Below are 12,982 nucleotides of genomic sequence, written 5' to 3'. Positions count from 1 at the left end.
AGTCTGCTGTTGGGTCTCTGTATAATGTTTTTTATTTTAGTCAGTATATGTTTAATTTCTAGTTGGTCCTTTTTCATATCCTCGAGGGTCTTGTTAAATTTATTGGCCTTTTCTAGGAAATTCTTGAAAAACCTTATAATCGTGGTTTTAAACTCTATATCCAGTCATTTGTTTTCCTCCATTTCTTTTGTTTGTGATCTGTTTCCTTGACTCCTCATTTTCGCTGCTTCCCTGAGTTGGTAGGGTGGCTTTGTGTGCTAGGTGTCCTATATGGTCCAATGGGTCGGACTCCCAGTTACCTGAGGTGGACACTCTTGGTGCACCCCTTTGTGGACTGTGTGTACAGCCTTGTTGTAGTTAAGTCTTTTATATATATATATATATATATATATATATATATATATATATATATATATATATATATATATTATTGATTTTATTACAGAGAGGAAGAGAGAGGGATAGAGAGTTAGAAACATCGATGATAGAGAAACATCGATCAGCTGCCTCTTGCCCACCCCCTACTGGGGATGTGCCCACAACCAAGGTACATGCCCTTGACCGGAATCGAACCTGCGACCCTTCAGTCCGCAGGCCGACGCTCTATCCACTGAGCCAAACCGGTTTCGGCGTAGTTAAGTCTTGATTGTTGTTGGTGTCACTGGAAGAAATTGACCTCCAGGCCAATTGTCTGTGAGGATCTGCTGTGTCTATAATGGAAGAATTGCTGTGCTGGAGACACGCTTATGGGGCAGAACTTGTTTCAGTGGGGCTTTGGTGCTCACTGAGTCTGCCTCTTGAATGTGTCCCTTATGGGAGTAGTTGAAATCTGGTGTCATCTCACACAGACCACTAGATACACTAGCTTCTGGATCTCCAATGGGGTTCAAGTCAGCTACTGTCTGAGGCCACCCAGCAGGAGCTACAGAAAGAACTACAGTTTTCTCCTCTTTGCTTGGGGTTTGGAGGTTTGGGAGCTGTCTGACCGGAGCTGCAGTTTGTTTGGTTAAGCTGCGATAGGGCAGGCCATTTATATGCAAAAGCTGTTGTATGGAGATTGGGTGGGTTTGTAGATTGTGCAGGGCGGAGTCTCAGGGCGTCACTAGGCTAGGGCGTGGCAAACAGTAATGGCTGCCAGTCAGCCTTCTCTGCGTTTCCATGTTTCCAAGTCCCCACGTCCCACACCCCAGAGCAGTAAACAATGATTGCTGGGCGCACCTCTGCAAGAAAGTCACCCTCACTTTCCGACCCGATGGCCGACAGACCAGCTTCTCCCCGTAGGAGTTTGGGTCCCCAGTGTCTCCCCAGAAACAGGATTTCAGAGTAATCGGGAGCTTGTCTCCCTTCAGGTTGAAAAAAAAGCAGCACATCCAATCGCTCGTCACCAGTCCAATTCGCACGCCTCCGTACCTCAGCTTTTCAGCGATTATGCACATTGCAATGCTCTTTTCTCTTTCCTTCTAGTTGTAAAACTTCCACTCAGCCAGCTTTCCCGTGGTTCTGGGTGATAGACGTTTTGTCTTTAAAAGTGTAGTTTTAAAATTGCTGTGCGAGGCAGCAGTTTAGGTGTTTACCTATGCCACCATCTTGGTTTCTCTTTCAGGATCATTTCTGTGTGCTGGGCTGTGAGAACTTCACATCAGGCAGACACTTCTGGGAGGTGGAGGTCGGGGAGAGGGAAGGGTGGCAAATCAGGGTATGTAGCGTAGACACGGAGATAAAACTTTTTGTTAAAATAACAACCCAGAATGGATTCTAGACAATAGCATGGTTAGTGGGATATGACTTCCAGGCTCAAACAGATCCATGGACCAAACTCACAATTGCCAACCCTCCTAAAAGAGTGGGGGTTTTCCTGGACTATGAGAGCAACGAGGTCTCGTTCTATGATGCCATCGATGGATCACACATCTACACCTTCTCACAGGCTTCCTTCTCTGGGGCTCTCTTCCCTCTTTTCAGGGTTTCCTCAGAGGAGCCCACTGCCTTGACCATTTGCCCAGCACTGAAAGGAGTGGGGAGTTCCCCTGTGTCTGACCCACTGCCTGGCCCTTCCCTGGAGACCTCAGTGGCCTCAGGCTCAGCTGATGGCAACGAGGACCCTCAGGAAGGTCAGTCTTTGCTTCCCCCTGCCCAGCCCTGAGCTGAGGGCCTGCTTAACAGCAAAACCTCAAGCAGGAACATGATTGCTAAAAACTCACTGAGTGAAGCACTTTCCTAGTTATCTTTCAACTTTTCCACATGACAGATGTGGAGACCTGCGTACAGGAGGTTAACTTTCCAAAGTGACTCAGCTCCCTTCCTGCCACCATAGCTCACACTCACAGATAACATAGAATGTGGTGGGTGCTGGGCTAAAGGCTTCAGGTGACTTTCACTCACCAATCCTCACAGCACCCCTGTGAGGGGGCCTCATTGAACATATGGAAAGGGAGTCAGGACCCAGGGAAGTGACATGTAATTCATGTAGAAACTGGTGCTGCTGGGAGGTGTTTGACCTCTGACCCTCCCTCTACCTCGAGTCTGTTCCTTTGCAGCCAGTGTTCCTGTTGGTCAGGGTCATGGGCAGCCTAAGGTTCCCTTCTCTGGGCCCCAGGGTGAAGGTCAATGTAGGTGACTAGGAAGGCCACACCCACCTGGTTCCTTCAAGGGGGACTGTCAGAGCCATGGCCCACTGCTCCATTGGCTGGCTGTCCATGATGACGTCGTCCACAGAACGAATTCACAGTGACCACATCCCCCGGGGCTGAGAAGGGACTAGAGGCCACACTCCTCACCAGCTTGTGACCTGTGACCATGAAGCCCAACCAACCCTCCAGCTTCATCCCTGAAGCTCACGTGTGAGGCATGAATTGGGGAAGGGAGCCAGGTGAGCTGCAGTGGAATTTTTCTCACACTGTAGCCCCATCTTCAGGAAAGGGACACGCCACGCTGAGCATGCGTTGATGTTCCAGGAGGTTCCTTTAACTGTTGGGTCCTGGGGAAGAGCCACTCCATCACCATGACTGTGATTGGTCACCACTGTGTCCCCTCCACCCGGCAGGTGGTTGTCAGGTTACATTTGTTAAATAAATTGGTTAATAATCTTCACTCTGCAAATGAGCTTCTTCTATATATTCACCCCCACAGTTTATTTCCACAGTTTCCTCCTTGCCACATTTTCACAAAATCCTTATTGTATTACCTGTGTATGCTGCTGTAATAAAACCATAAATTTCATGACCTAATGCAGCACAGATTCCTTACTTCACATTTCTGCAGGTGAGAACCCCAGCGTGGCCATGGCCGGGCTGACATCCAGGTGTCTGCAGGCTGGGCTCCTTTCTGGAGAGTCTAGGGAGCAGTGTGATTCTTGCTAATTCTGCTTGTTGGCAGAATTGAGTTCCCTGCAGTGGTGGGACTGAGGGTGCCATTCCTTGCTGGGGGTCAGAAGAAGCTGGGAACCCTCCAGCCTGGGAGCATCTGGAGTTGTCCCAGGAGGCAGATGTGAGGGTACAAGTCAGATGAAGGGAATGGCCTGGGGAACAGAGTCCAGTCCTGTAATAACCGCTAGTGGGACTGTTGCTCGTGTGCTGACTGCAGTGTCGAACTTAGTCAGAAGGTGATGGAGGCCTCCAGAGAACGCATTTAGGCACAGGTGGGGAATGCTGTGAAATGTGCCGTGGGAAGATTATTCTAGAACCATGATAGGCAAACTGCAGCTGGCAAGCCACATGAGGCTCTTTGGCCCCTTGAGTGTGGCTCTTCCACAAAATACCACGGCCTGGGCGCGTCTATTTTGAAGAAGTGGTGTTAGAAGAAGTTTAGGTTTTAAAAATTTGGCTCTCAAAAGAAATTTCAATCGTTGTTGTTGATAATTGGTTCTGTTGACTAAGGAGTTTGCCGACCACTGTTCTAGAAGAAATGTACACAGTGGCCCAATTGGGGTCTGTGGGGCCCAGGAAGGGAGCATCAGGTGGGTGTGGGGGTGCTGGTCCCACCAGACCATCACCTGGCAGGCAGAGCCTTTGCTGGCTGCCATTGTCCTTTTCGCCGCCTCCTGAGAGAGAGAAAGGGCTTTGGCCTGTCACTGTCTCCCAAGGACTCTCACTGAGTGTTTTCTGAATGAGTCACAAGTATCCATAACAACTGCTGTCTGGGTCTGTTCTTTATTCCACGGCCCCTCCTGGTGTCCCCCAATATCTTTCTCTCCCCACATGTCTAGCAACTTGAATGAAATTCTTTGGCTTTGGGAAGAGGGTACTTACATTCATCTCAACACATGCCTGCCCCCAACCCCAATCACACACACACAGACACACGCACGCACACATGCACGCACGCATGCCCACACACACGCCCACACTACCATTGCCTCTGAAAAGAGAAAAAGGAAATAAAAAGGCCAGATAATCTCAAAAGGCTATTAACTGTGCATTTTTCATGCTCAAGCAACTTATTTGTATTCTACCTAGAAATTAGTCAGGACTAGACTTGGCCCAGGGATCTAGAAATGCTTTCTCTGTCAAGGGCCGGTGTTAACATTTTGGCTGTGCGGACCACGGGGTCTCCTCCACAGCCCCTCTTGTAGCACAATCTTAGATGGAAGGGTTGGCTGCTTCTGGTAAACCCTATGTACGGGCTGACATTTCAATTTCATAGAATTGGGACGTGTCGCCCAATAAGCTTTAGTTTCCCTGTGTCTCTACAACAGGCAAGACCACTAGGAGGAGGGCTGCAGAGTGCCACTGCCTCTAACCTCAGGACTTTGTTGTTAACTGAGAAATCTCTATTGTTTAAGTCAGGGGTCCTCAAACTTTTTAAACAGGGGGCCAGTTCACTGTCCCTCAGACTGTTAGAGGGCCGGAGTATAGTTTAAAAAAAAAAAAACTATGAACAAATTCCTATGCACACTGCACATATCTTATTTTGAAGTAAAAAAACAAAACAGCAAAAACACCCACATGTGGCCCGCGGGCCGTAGTTTGAGGACACCTGGTTTAAGCCAATAACACATTCTGACAGGACACCTCAGGGTGGTGGTTGGAGAGCTGAGGCCTTCAGAGCCTCAAGCCCATTCTCCCACACCTACCACCCTCATCAACGTCAGCCTTCTCTCTCTCCCTCACGCGTGTGTAGTTAAAATATGAAGTGAAACAGCTCAGAGATGAGGCTTTCCAGGGATGATGGTATCACAGCCGAGTTAAATCAAGAGAGGCCCTTCTCACCGACCACCTAGTGGGATTCCCATCATCTGCGGCATTTAGCAAGAACACAGGGCTGACCCAGTATCTTCTTCATGAGAAATGGGAGAACCACATGAGAATGAAGGTGGAGACAAACCAGGAAATGACAAGACTGCCAGCAAACCCCCAAAACTAGGGCAGATGCTGGACCACCCTGTGGGGATATGAGCTCAAGCTGAGAAGACAATGCTCTATGGCTGAAGCCACCCAGTTGGTGGCACTTTGTGCAGCGAGACAGACCTAGGGAACCAACGTGAAGCTGTACAGTGTCTCCCATGGTGTGTGGTGTGGAGTGATCCATACAGAGATGGGGAGGGATGGGCAAGAACCCTTAGCCCACATATTTATCCTTCTGCAATAGAAAACTCTCTGGGTTGCCTCATGCTCAGATAAAGGGTTCTTAAACATTAACACGAAGAGAAGTACATTGTTCTCTTTCAAACTATTTAACAATCCATGTCAAAAACTATAACATGAAGGTAAATGTTTGAGGATCCAACTCCTGTCTTTGGACAACAAAAGCAGAGCCCCACAGGACTTGGGGCCTAATGTTTAAGCCATAAGACAACCGTCATGGAGCAGTTCTTCTTCACCTGCAGGTCCTGGGCCATTGATGGTGCATGAAATCAATCTATTACATACAGACCAAACTTAAATACACACGAATGGAACTATGAGAGCATACAGTATATATAAGTTGAAGTGTATGTCCTGAGTTACAAAATGAACAATATTTCATATTGTGGATCACAGAGGAATGAAAAGATTTAAGATTTTATTAAACAAAGATGAGGGGACCAGGCTGGAGGACCTGGTGGAGGGAGAGGTGGCTCCTTGCCCAGGCGCACGGGGTGCAGTGATGTGCTTTGGCCACTAGGGGAGGGGAGGTCTGAGGATTATCATCTGAGAAGTTAGAGGAAGAGGTGTGAGGGGAGAAGGGAGAGCTGACAGGAACCAGAAAAGGGGGAGGAGAGAGAGAGAAGGAGATGGAGGAGAGGAGGGAGAAATGAAGCACCTGTCCTGTAGCTCCTGGTCCCAGAATTAAGAGACCCATGGAACTGATCAGAACCCAACCTGCAGACTGGAGTCCAACACCATTCAGCCAATCACAGGCGAGCCCACCCAGCCCAGCTACACCCAGTTGCCCCCTATAGACCCATGAAGGAGAAAAACAATCCTATGTAATAAATAGGTAATATGCAAATTGACCCTCACGCCCTCACATCATCACAAGATGGCCACCCCCACATTGTCACAAGATGTCCGCCTAAATGTCATCACAAGATGGCCACCCCCATGTAGTCAAAAGTTGGCCACCCCTATGTCATCACAAGATGACCGCCACAAGATGACTGCCCTCATGTTGTCACAAGATGACTGCCCCCACACTGTCACAAGATGGCCTGCAGGGGAGGGCAATTGAGGGTAACCAGGCCTGAGGGGAGGGGAGTTGGGGTGATCAGAATGGCAAGGGAGGGCAGTTGGGGGCTATCAGGCCAGCAGGGGAGGGCAGTTGGGGGCATTTGGGCTTGCAGAGGAGCACTTAGGTGTCAATCAGGCCAGCAGGGGAGCAGTTAGAGGGTGATCAGGCTGGCAGACAGAAGCAGTTAGGGGCAATCAGGCAGGCAAGTGGTTAGGAACCAGCAGTCTCAGATTGTGAGAGGGTTGTCTGACTGTCGCTTTAGGCCTGATCCCTGTGGACATCACCCAGGGGTCCCAGATTGGAGAGGGTGCAGGCTGGGCTGAGGGACACCCCCTCCAGTGCACGAATTTCATGCACTGGGCCTCTAATGTTGATATAATCTCCTGAGATGTTCGCTGTTTCTTTTGAGGTCTGGTGGCTATTTTGAGGCATGATTGCAATCGAATCCTGTGGAATACACATACACCTGTTGCCCCATAACAAGCTAGTCATTCGTATTAATAATAGGGAAGGAACAAAGGGGAAGCCAGATAGAATAAGTAAGGTCATCTGGGTAGCCTTACCAGGAAGCTGCAACTTGACACTCCCCAGGGACCAGACTATTCCCTGGAAATCACTGGGGGGAGGGCTCCAAAAAGGGAAGATGGGCACATGTGCAGTGAAGACGGGGTGATGGAGGAAAGGGGTTTGCCTGTCAGTCTAACCTGGGAACAGAGGTCATTGGCTAAAAGGGTGCACCCCAATGCAAGCCGCTGAAAATTAGTGAATACACAGTCACCAAAGAATTCTCTCTCTCTTGTTGCTCTTGCTTGCTCTCCTGTTTCTCCCTTGCAAGTGACCCGTGTTAGCCCACAATCCAGCCCCCACACACAATGGGCTGCAGCTGGGAACTCAAGCTCACGCAGCCAGATACTGGAAGGACTGTGCAAATATGGAGCAGAAAGTGGGCAATGGCTGCAATCCTGGTTCTGCTGAGGACAAAATGGGACTTTTTCACGGCAGGATGGAGGGACATGGGGCCTTGGAAACTCAGGGCTTTAATTACACAGAATAAAGCTTTCCCCAGTATCTCATCCCCCTGTGGGACCTCAGGAAATGTTTGTTCCCCGGGCACCCTGAGTTCCACTTCCACCAGCAACAGATGGAGACACGTAGAGCACCCCACTGATCACACACCCAGTACACAGTAAAGGTTATTATCATTATCATTATTTTTTACATAATGTACTTCCAAAGAGGGTCTTTGCACTTTTTTTTTTTTTTGTCCTAAGCAAGCATTCTTTTCCCCACCCTCTCTTCCAGATCAGAGACTCAGCTGTAATGAAGACCTATCAGGTGCCTTGTTCTGTGGTTTCCAGCTGGGAGTGCCTAGGGTACGTGGAGGGAGTTGATAAAAAGCCATGGCCTTGGGGAGGACTCAGAGCCTGCAGGGCGTTCCTCACCCAGAGGAGTGTGAAGCTGTGAGGACACAGGTGGGGGTACCCACTCAGGGCAAGGTAAGGCCTGAACTGGGAAATCTGTGGGAGGGAAACAATGTGAATCAGTGAGCCTCACATTTGCATAGCAAAGGCCTCTTACAGTGTCTCCTGCTTCTCCCTGGGAATGTGTTCTAAGAGATTCCCAAAGACAGGTTGATACCTAGCCCAGGTTTGCTGCCTGCCGCTGGAAAGCCCATAATGGAGAGACTGGGGCTGGTGGAAGGAAAGTAGGTTCATGCTAAAACCCGCAGCCTCAGAAGATGGTAGACTCATGTTGCAAAGACCATCTTAACAACTGGACATGGGCAGGGGTTTACTAAGGAGGGAGAAAGACGTGGTGGGTGGGGAACCAGAAGAAAGGGAACGAAAGTAGGAGGTTGAAGGTTCTCCATTGAGGGGACTAAGTGGAAGCCAACACATGTGTTCAGATTCCTGGTTGAAGGTCAGCAAACCTCCTGGAGCAGGAATGTCTGAAGGTTGGAGTCTGCTTCTTTTGAAGTTAGTTGCTAGAATTCTGAAGCAAACAGGTGGTTTATGTGCAGCCACATACCAGTGAGAGGTCATCATTTACAGAAATAATGTTAAAAGAACGGCGGGGTAGATTATGAGGTGTGTGTCTTAAAGATGCAGAGGTAATGATGTTCATTACAGAATTATTTGTAATATAAAGAAATCTGGAACAACTTACATGTACAACAGTTGGAGAATGAATAAACAGCACGTTGTCTGACAGTAGAGGGGTTTCCATCCATAAGTCTGTTGGCCATCTGTACCTCCTCTTTGGAGAAATGCCTATTCATGTCCTTTAACCGTTTTTAAACTCGAATTATGTGGTTTGTTGGTGTTAAGTTGTAAGAGTTCTTTATAAATTTTGGATATTAATCCTGTATGGGACGTATCATTGGGAAATATGTTCTTCTATTCAGTCTTTTCGTTTTATTGATGGTTTCCTTTGTTGCGCAAAAACTTTTTAGTTTGACATGACCCCATGTTTATTTATCTTTGGTTGCCCTTGCCCAAGGAAATGTGTCTAAAAGGACATTACTAAGAGCAATGGCAGAGAATTCACTGCCCATGTTTTCTTCTAGTTTTATAGTTTCGGGTCTCACATTTATATCCTTAATCCATTTTGTGTTTGTTCTTGTATAAGGTGTAAGAAAGTGATCCAGTTACATTCTTTTGCCTGTATCTGTCCAGTTTTCCTGACATCATTTTGAAGAGACTGTCTTTACCCCGTCGTATATTCTTGCCTCTTTTGTCACAGATTAATTGATCATATGAGTGAGAGTTCATTTCTAGGCTTTCTGTTTTGTCCCATTAAAGTATGTGTCTGTTTTCATGTCAGTACCATGCTGCTTTTACCCATGTATCTGTGCAGTATAGTTTACATCAGGGAGGGTGATACCCCCAGCTTTGTTCCTTCTCAAGGTTTCTTTGCTTATTCGGGGTCTTTTGTGGTTCCATATAAATTTCAAAATTTGTTGTTCTACTTCTGAGAACAAGGCTATCGGTGTTTTAATAGGGATTGCATTGAAACTCTATGATGCTTCAGGCAGTAAGGACATTTTAACAATATTAATCCTTCCAACCCATGAGCACGGTATAGCCTATCCTTCCATTTATTTGTATCCTCTTCAATTTCTGTCTTCAATGTCTTATAGCTTTCAGACTATAGGTCTGTCACCTCTTTGGTTAAATTCATTCCTAGGTATTTATGCTTTGTGGGTAAACTTGTAAATGAGGTTTTTAAAAAAATTTCTCCTCATTATACATTATTGCTGTATAGAAATGCAACAGGTTTCTGATTTTCTATCCTGCAGCCTTACTGAACTCATTGATTGGTTTTAATGGTTTTCTTTGGTGGAATTCTCAGGTTTTTCTATATATTGTATCACGTCCTCTGCAAACAGTGAGGGTTTTACTTCTTCCTTTCTGATTTGTATGCTTTTAATTCCTTTGTCTTGTGTGCCTGCGGTGGCCAGGACTTCCAGTACTGTTGGAGCACAAGGGGTGAGAGTGGGCGTCCTTGTCTTCTTCCTGACCTCACTGGAAGGGCTTTCAGCTGTTCACCACTGAGTATTATCTGATCTGTAGTTTAGGAATCATATGTTTAATAAAGAGATTTGTTTATAATTATAACAAACATGGATCCAATCTGGGTATTCAAATTTTCTACATTTTGTTATTGCAGGTTTTACTATGATGAGCAGAATTAAACATAAACCATTTTGTCAATGCCTGGTTTTCCTTTCCTTTAAGAGTAATTTCTGTAAGTGGAATTTGTGGGTCAAAGAATAAAACATTCTTAAGGCATCTGATCTATATCCCCAAGATGTATACATACCCTTCGAGTAATTATCAAGGCAGTGTTTATTACCATATATTAAATTTTCTTTTCTTTTTTTACTCTTCACGGGAGGATTTTTTTTTTCATTTGTTTTTAGGGAGAGTGGAAGACAGAGAGAAAGACAGAAACATCAATGTGAGAGAAAGACATCGATTGTTTGCCTCCTGCACGTGCCTGGACCTGGGCCCAGACTGGGGAGTAGCCTGCAATCAGGGTATGTGCCCTTGACTGAATTGAACCTGGGACCCTTCAGACCATAGGTCAATGCTCTATCCATTGAGCAAAACTGGCTAGGGCAAAATACATGTAATTTTCAAACTTGAGCTATCAACTGTTAAAGTGTATACATATTTCTTTGGGACACCCTGTAAAATATATAACCCAGGTAATACACTGAAATATCATATATAATAAAAGCCTAATATGCTAAGTGTCCAGTCATCCATTCAACCAATCAAAGCATAATATGCTAATGATATGTTAAGGCCGCTCAACTGCTCACAATGACATGCACTGACTACCAGGGTGCAGACAGACCAGTCACTATGACGTGCCCTGACCACCAGGGGGCAGATGCTCTGAGTGGTAGGTTAGCTTGCTGCTGAGGTCTGGCCTATCTGGATTAATGAGAAGTCCTAGACATGCCCTGGAGCCCTCCCAGGGTACCTCCCCAGCTGGCTAACTTCCTGCATCCCTCCCTGGCCCCAGTCGTACACTGATGGGGTCCCTTAGCCTGGCCTGTGCCCTCTTGCAATCCGGGACCCCTCAGGGAATGTCAGAGAGTCTATTTCAGCCCGATCCCGTAGGCCAGGCCTAGGGACCCCAATGTTGCCTGAATTCATGCACCGGGCCTATAATATATATATATATATATATATATATATATATATATATATATATGCTCGAAAATAGATCCAGAAATATTTACATTAATATGAAGCAAAGTATAGGATTACCACTGTAAATTAGATATATTTTATTTTTCTGAGTCTTCATTTTAAAGTTGTTTATAAAAGGAATAAAATGCAATAACCATCCCTGAAAATAAGTGGAAATATATTCCCCTCTCTGAGATCTTAAAATTTCAAACGTTCAGATAATTCAGAGAGTGCAGGGAGCAGAGGCCTCCAGCTGCTGCTCTGAGTGCAGTGGAAACCCCTGGAGGCTGAGGGGAGGCGTGAAGTGAGGGAGCAGGAACCTTAGGGCTGTGGTGTGGAGCTTAGACTGAGGGGCCCCATGGAATCGGAGCTCAGAGAGGGGGATCCTGGGTTAATCAGAGTGAGATGCTGGAGGCACGGTCAGGCTGTCCCAGGAAGTGTGGACAAGGGGAAGCTTGTGAGTACAGTGGACAACAGAGTCCAGGATATCCAGGAGGCCAGGGCCAAGGGTGGTACACGTAAGGTTCATACTTTAGGGTGTTTTCCATGTTGGAGTCAAAGATGAGGAGACTCCCAAGCAGACATTTGAGAGGAGGCTCTAGGGTCACCAGTGATGGTGGGTACACCGGGAGTCGGCCCTGGGGAGGCAGAGGTCTCATGTGGATTCTCCATCTTCCTCCAGGTCGTCATTTCTACCTACTCCTTCTGGTGTCTCCCTGTCTGCACAACAGCCCACAATGGTGAGGTCCCTGGCCTTCCATCTGCTCCACCTCCCTGTCTGCCTCGCCTTGGTCCAGCTACTCACGCCCTGCTCAGGTAGGGAGCATCTGCATTTATGTACCTGGAGCAGTTACCTATATTGCCCAGTCAGAACCTTGGACTCCTCCCCACTCCTGGGAGGCCCGTCCAAATTGTACACCTGTCAGGACTGAGTGCCTGTCTAGGTGTTTCTTACCTCACCCTCCCATCCTGGGACACCCCCTTACCCTCTGGCCTCCAGCTCCCTCTGATGCAGCACCCCTTTCTGCTCACCAGCTCAGTTTGCTGTGATTGGACCCCCTGAGCCCATCCTGGCCATGGTGGGTGAAGACACTGAGCTGCCCTGTCACCTGTCCCCAATGATGAGCGCTGAGACCATGGACCTGATGTGGGTGCGATCGGGCCTCAGGCAGGCGGTGCGTGCATATGCAGATGGCAAGGAAGAAACAGAGATGGCAGAGTATCGAGGCAGAACGTCGATTTTAAGAGAGGACATCGCTGAGGGGAAGGCTGCTCTGCGGATTCAGAACGTCAGAGCCTCTGACAGTGGAACCTACCAGTGTTATTTCCAAGATGGCGATTTCTTTGATAATGGCCTGGTGGAGCTGAAGGTTGCAGGTGAGACTGAGGTTGTTCTGAGCTCCTTCTTCTATGGGGTCTGTAGACACAGGCCCAAGCCCACCTCACAGACTTCTGCTCACAGCAGTGGGTCCAGGGAGGCTGAGCTGCAGGGACATCACCTGTGCTGCCATGTCCTCCAACCAAGATCCCAGGATCACACCTGCAGTGGAACAAGTTGAGTTTAGGACTAGTTGCAGTGAGGAGAACACACAGGTGTGGAACCATGGGGTGTCCCCATGAGGGGGGTGTCA

The 12,982-nt window shown here is 47.5% G+C and overlaps 1 protein-coding gene across 1 annotated transcript in view; it reads left to right on the top strand.

The window, feature by feature from the left end:
• The first annotated feature begins 12,099 nt into the window (after nt 1-12,099).
• Nucleotides 12,100-12,982, top strand: part of LOC307093722 (butyrophilin subfamily 3 member A1-like) — a 30,185-nt gene continuing 29,302 nt past the window's right edge. Inside the window, exons 1-2 of the mRNA XM_079762015.1 lie at nt 12,100-12,167; nt 12,387-12,728. Of these exons, the coding sequence (XP_079618141.1) occupies nt 12,428-12,728 (301 nt within the window). The 5' untranslated portion in view covers nt 12,100-12,167; nt 12,387-12,427. The remainder of the gene's footprint in view (nt 12,168-12,386; nt 12,729-12,982) is intronic.

This window comes from Cnephaeus nilssonii (assembly GCF_951640355.1).
Source record: "Cnephaeus nilssonii genome assembly, chromosome: 21".
In the NCBI taxonomy this organism is placed as follows: Eukaryota; Metazoa; Chordata; class Mammalia; order Chiroptera; family Vespertilionidae; genus Cnephaeus; species Cnephaeus nilssonii.
This window is presented reverse-complemented; position numbering and strand designations above follow the sequence as displayed.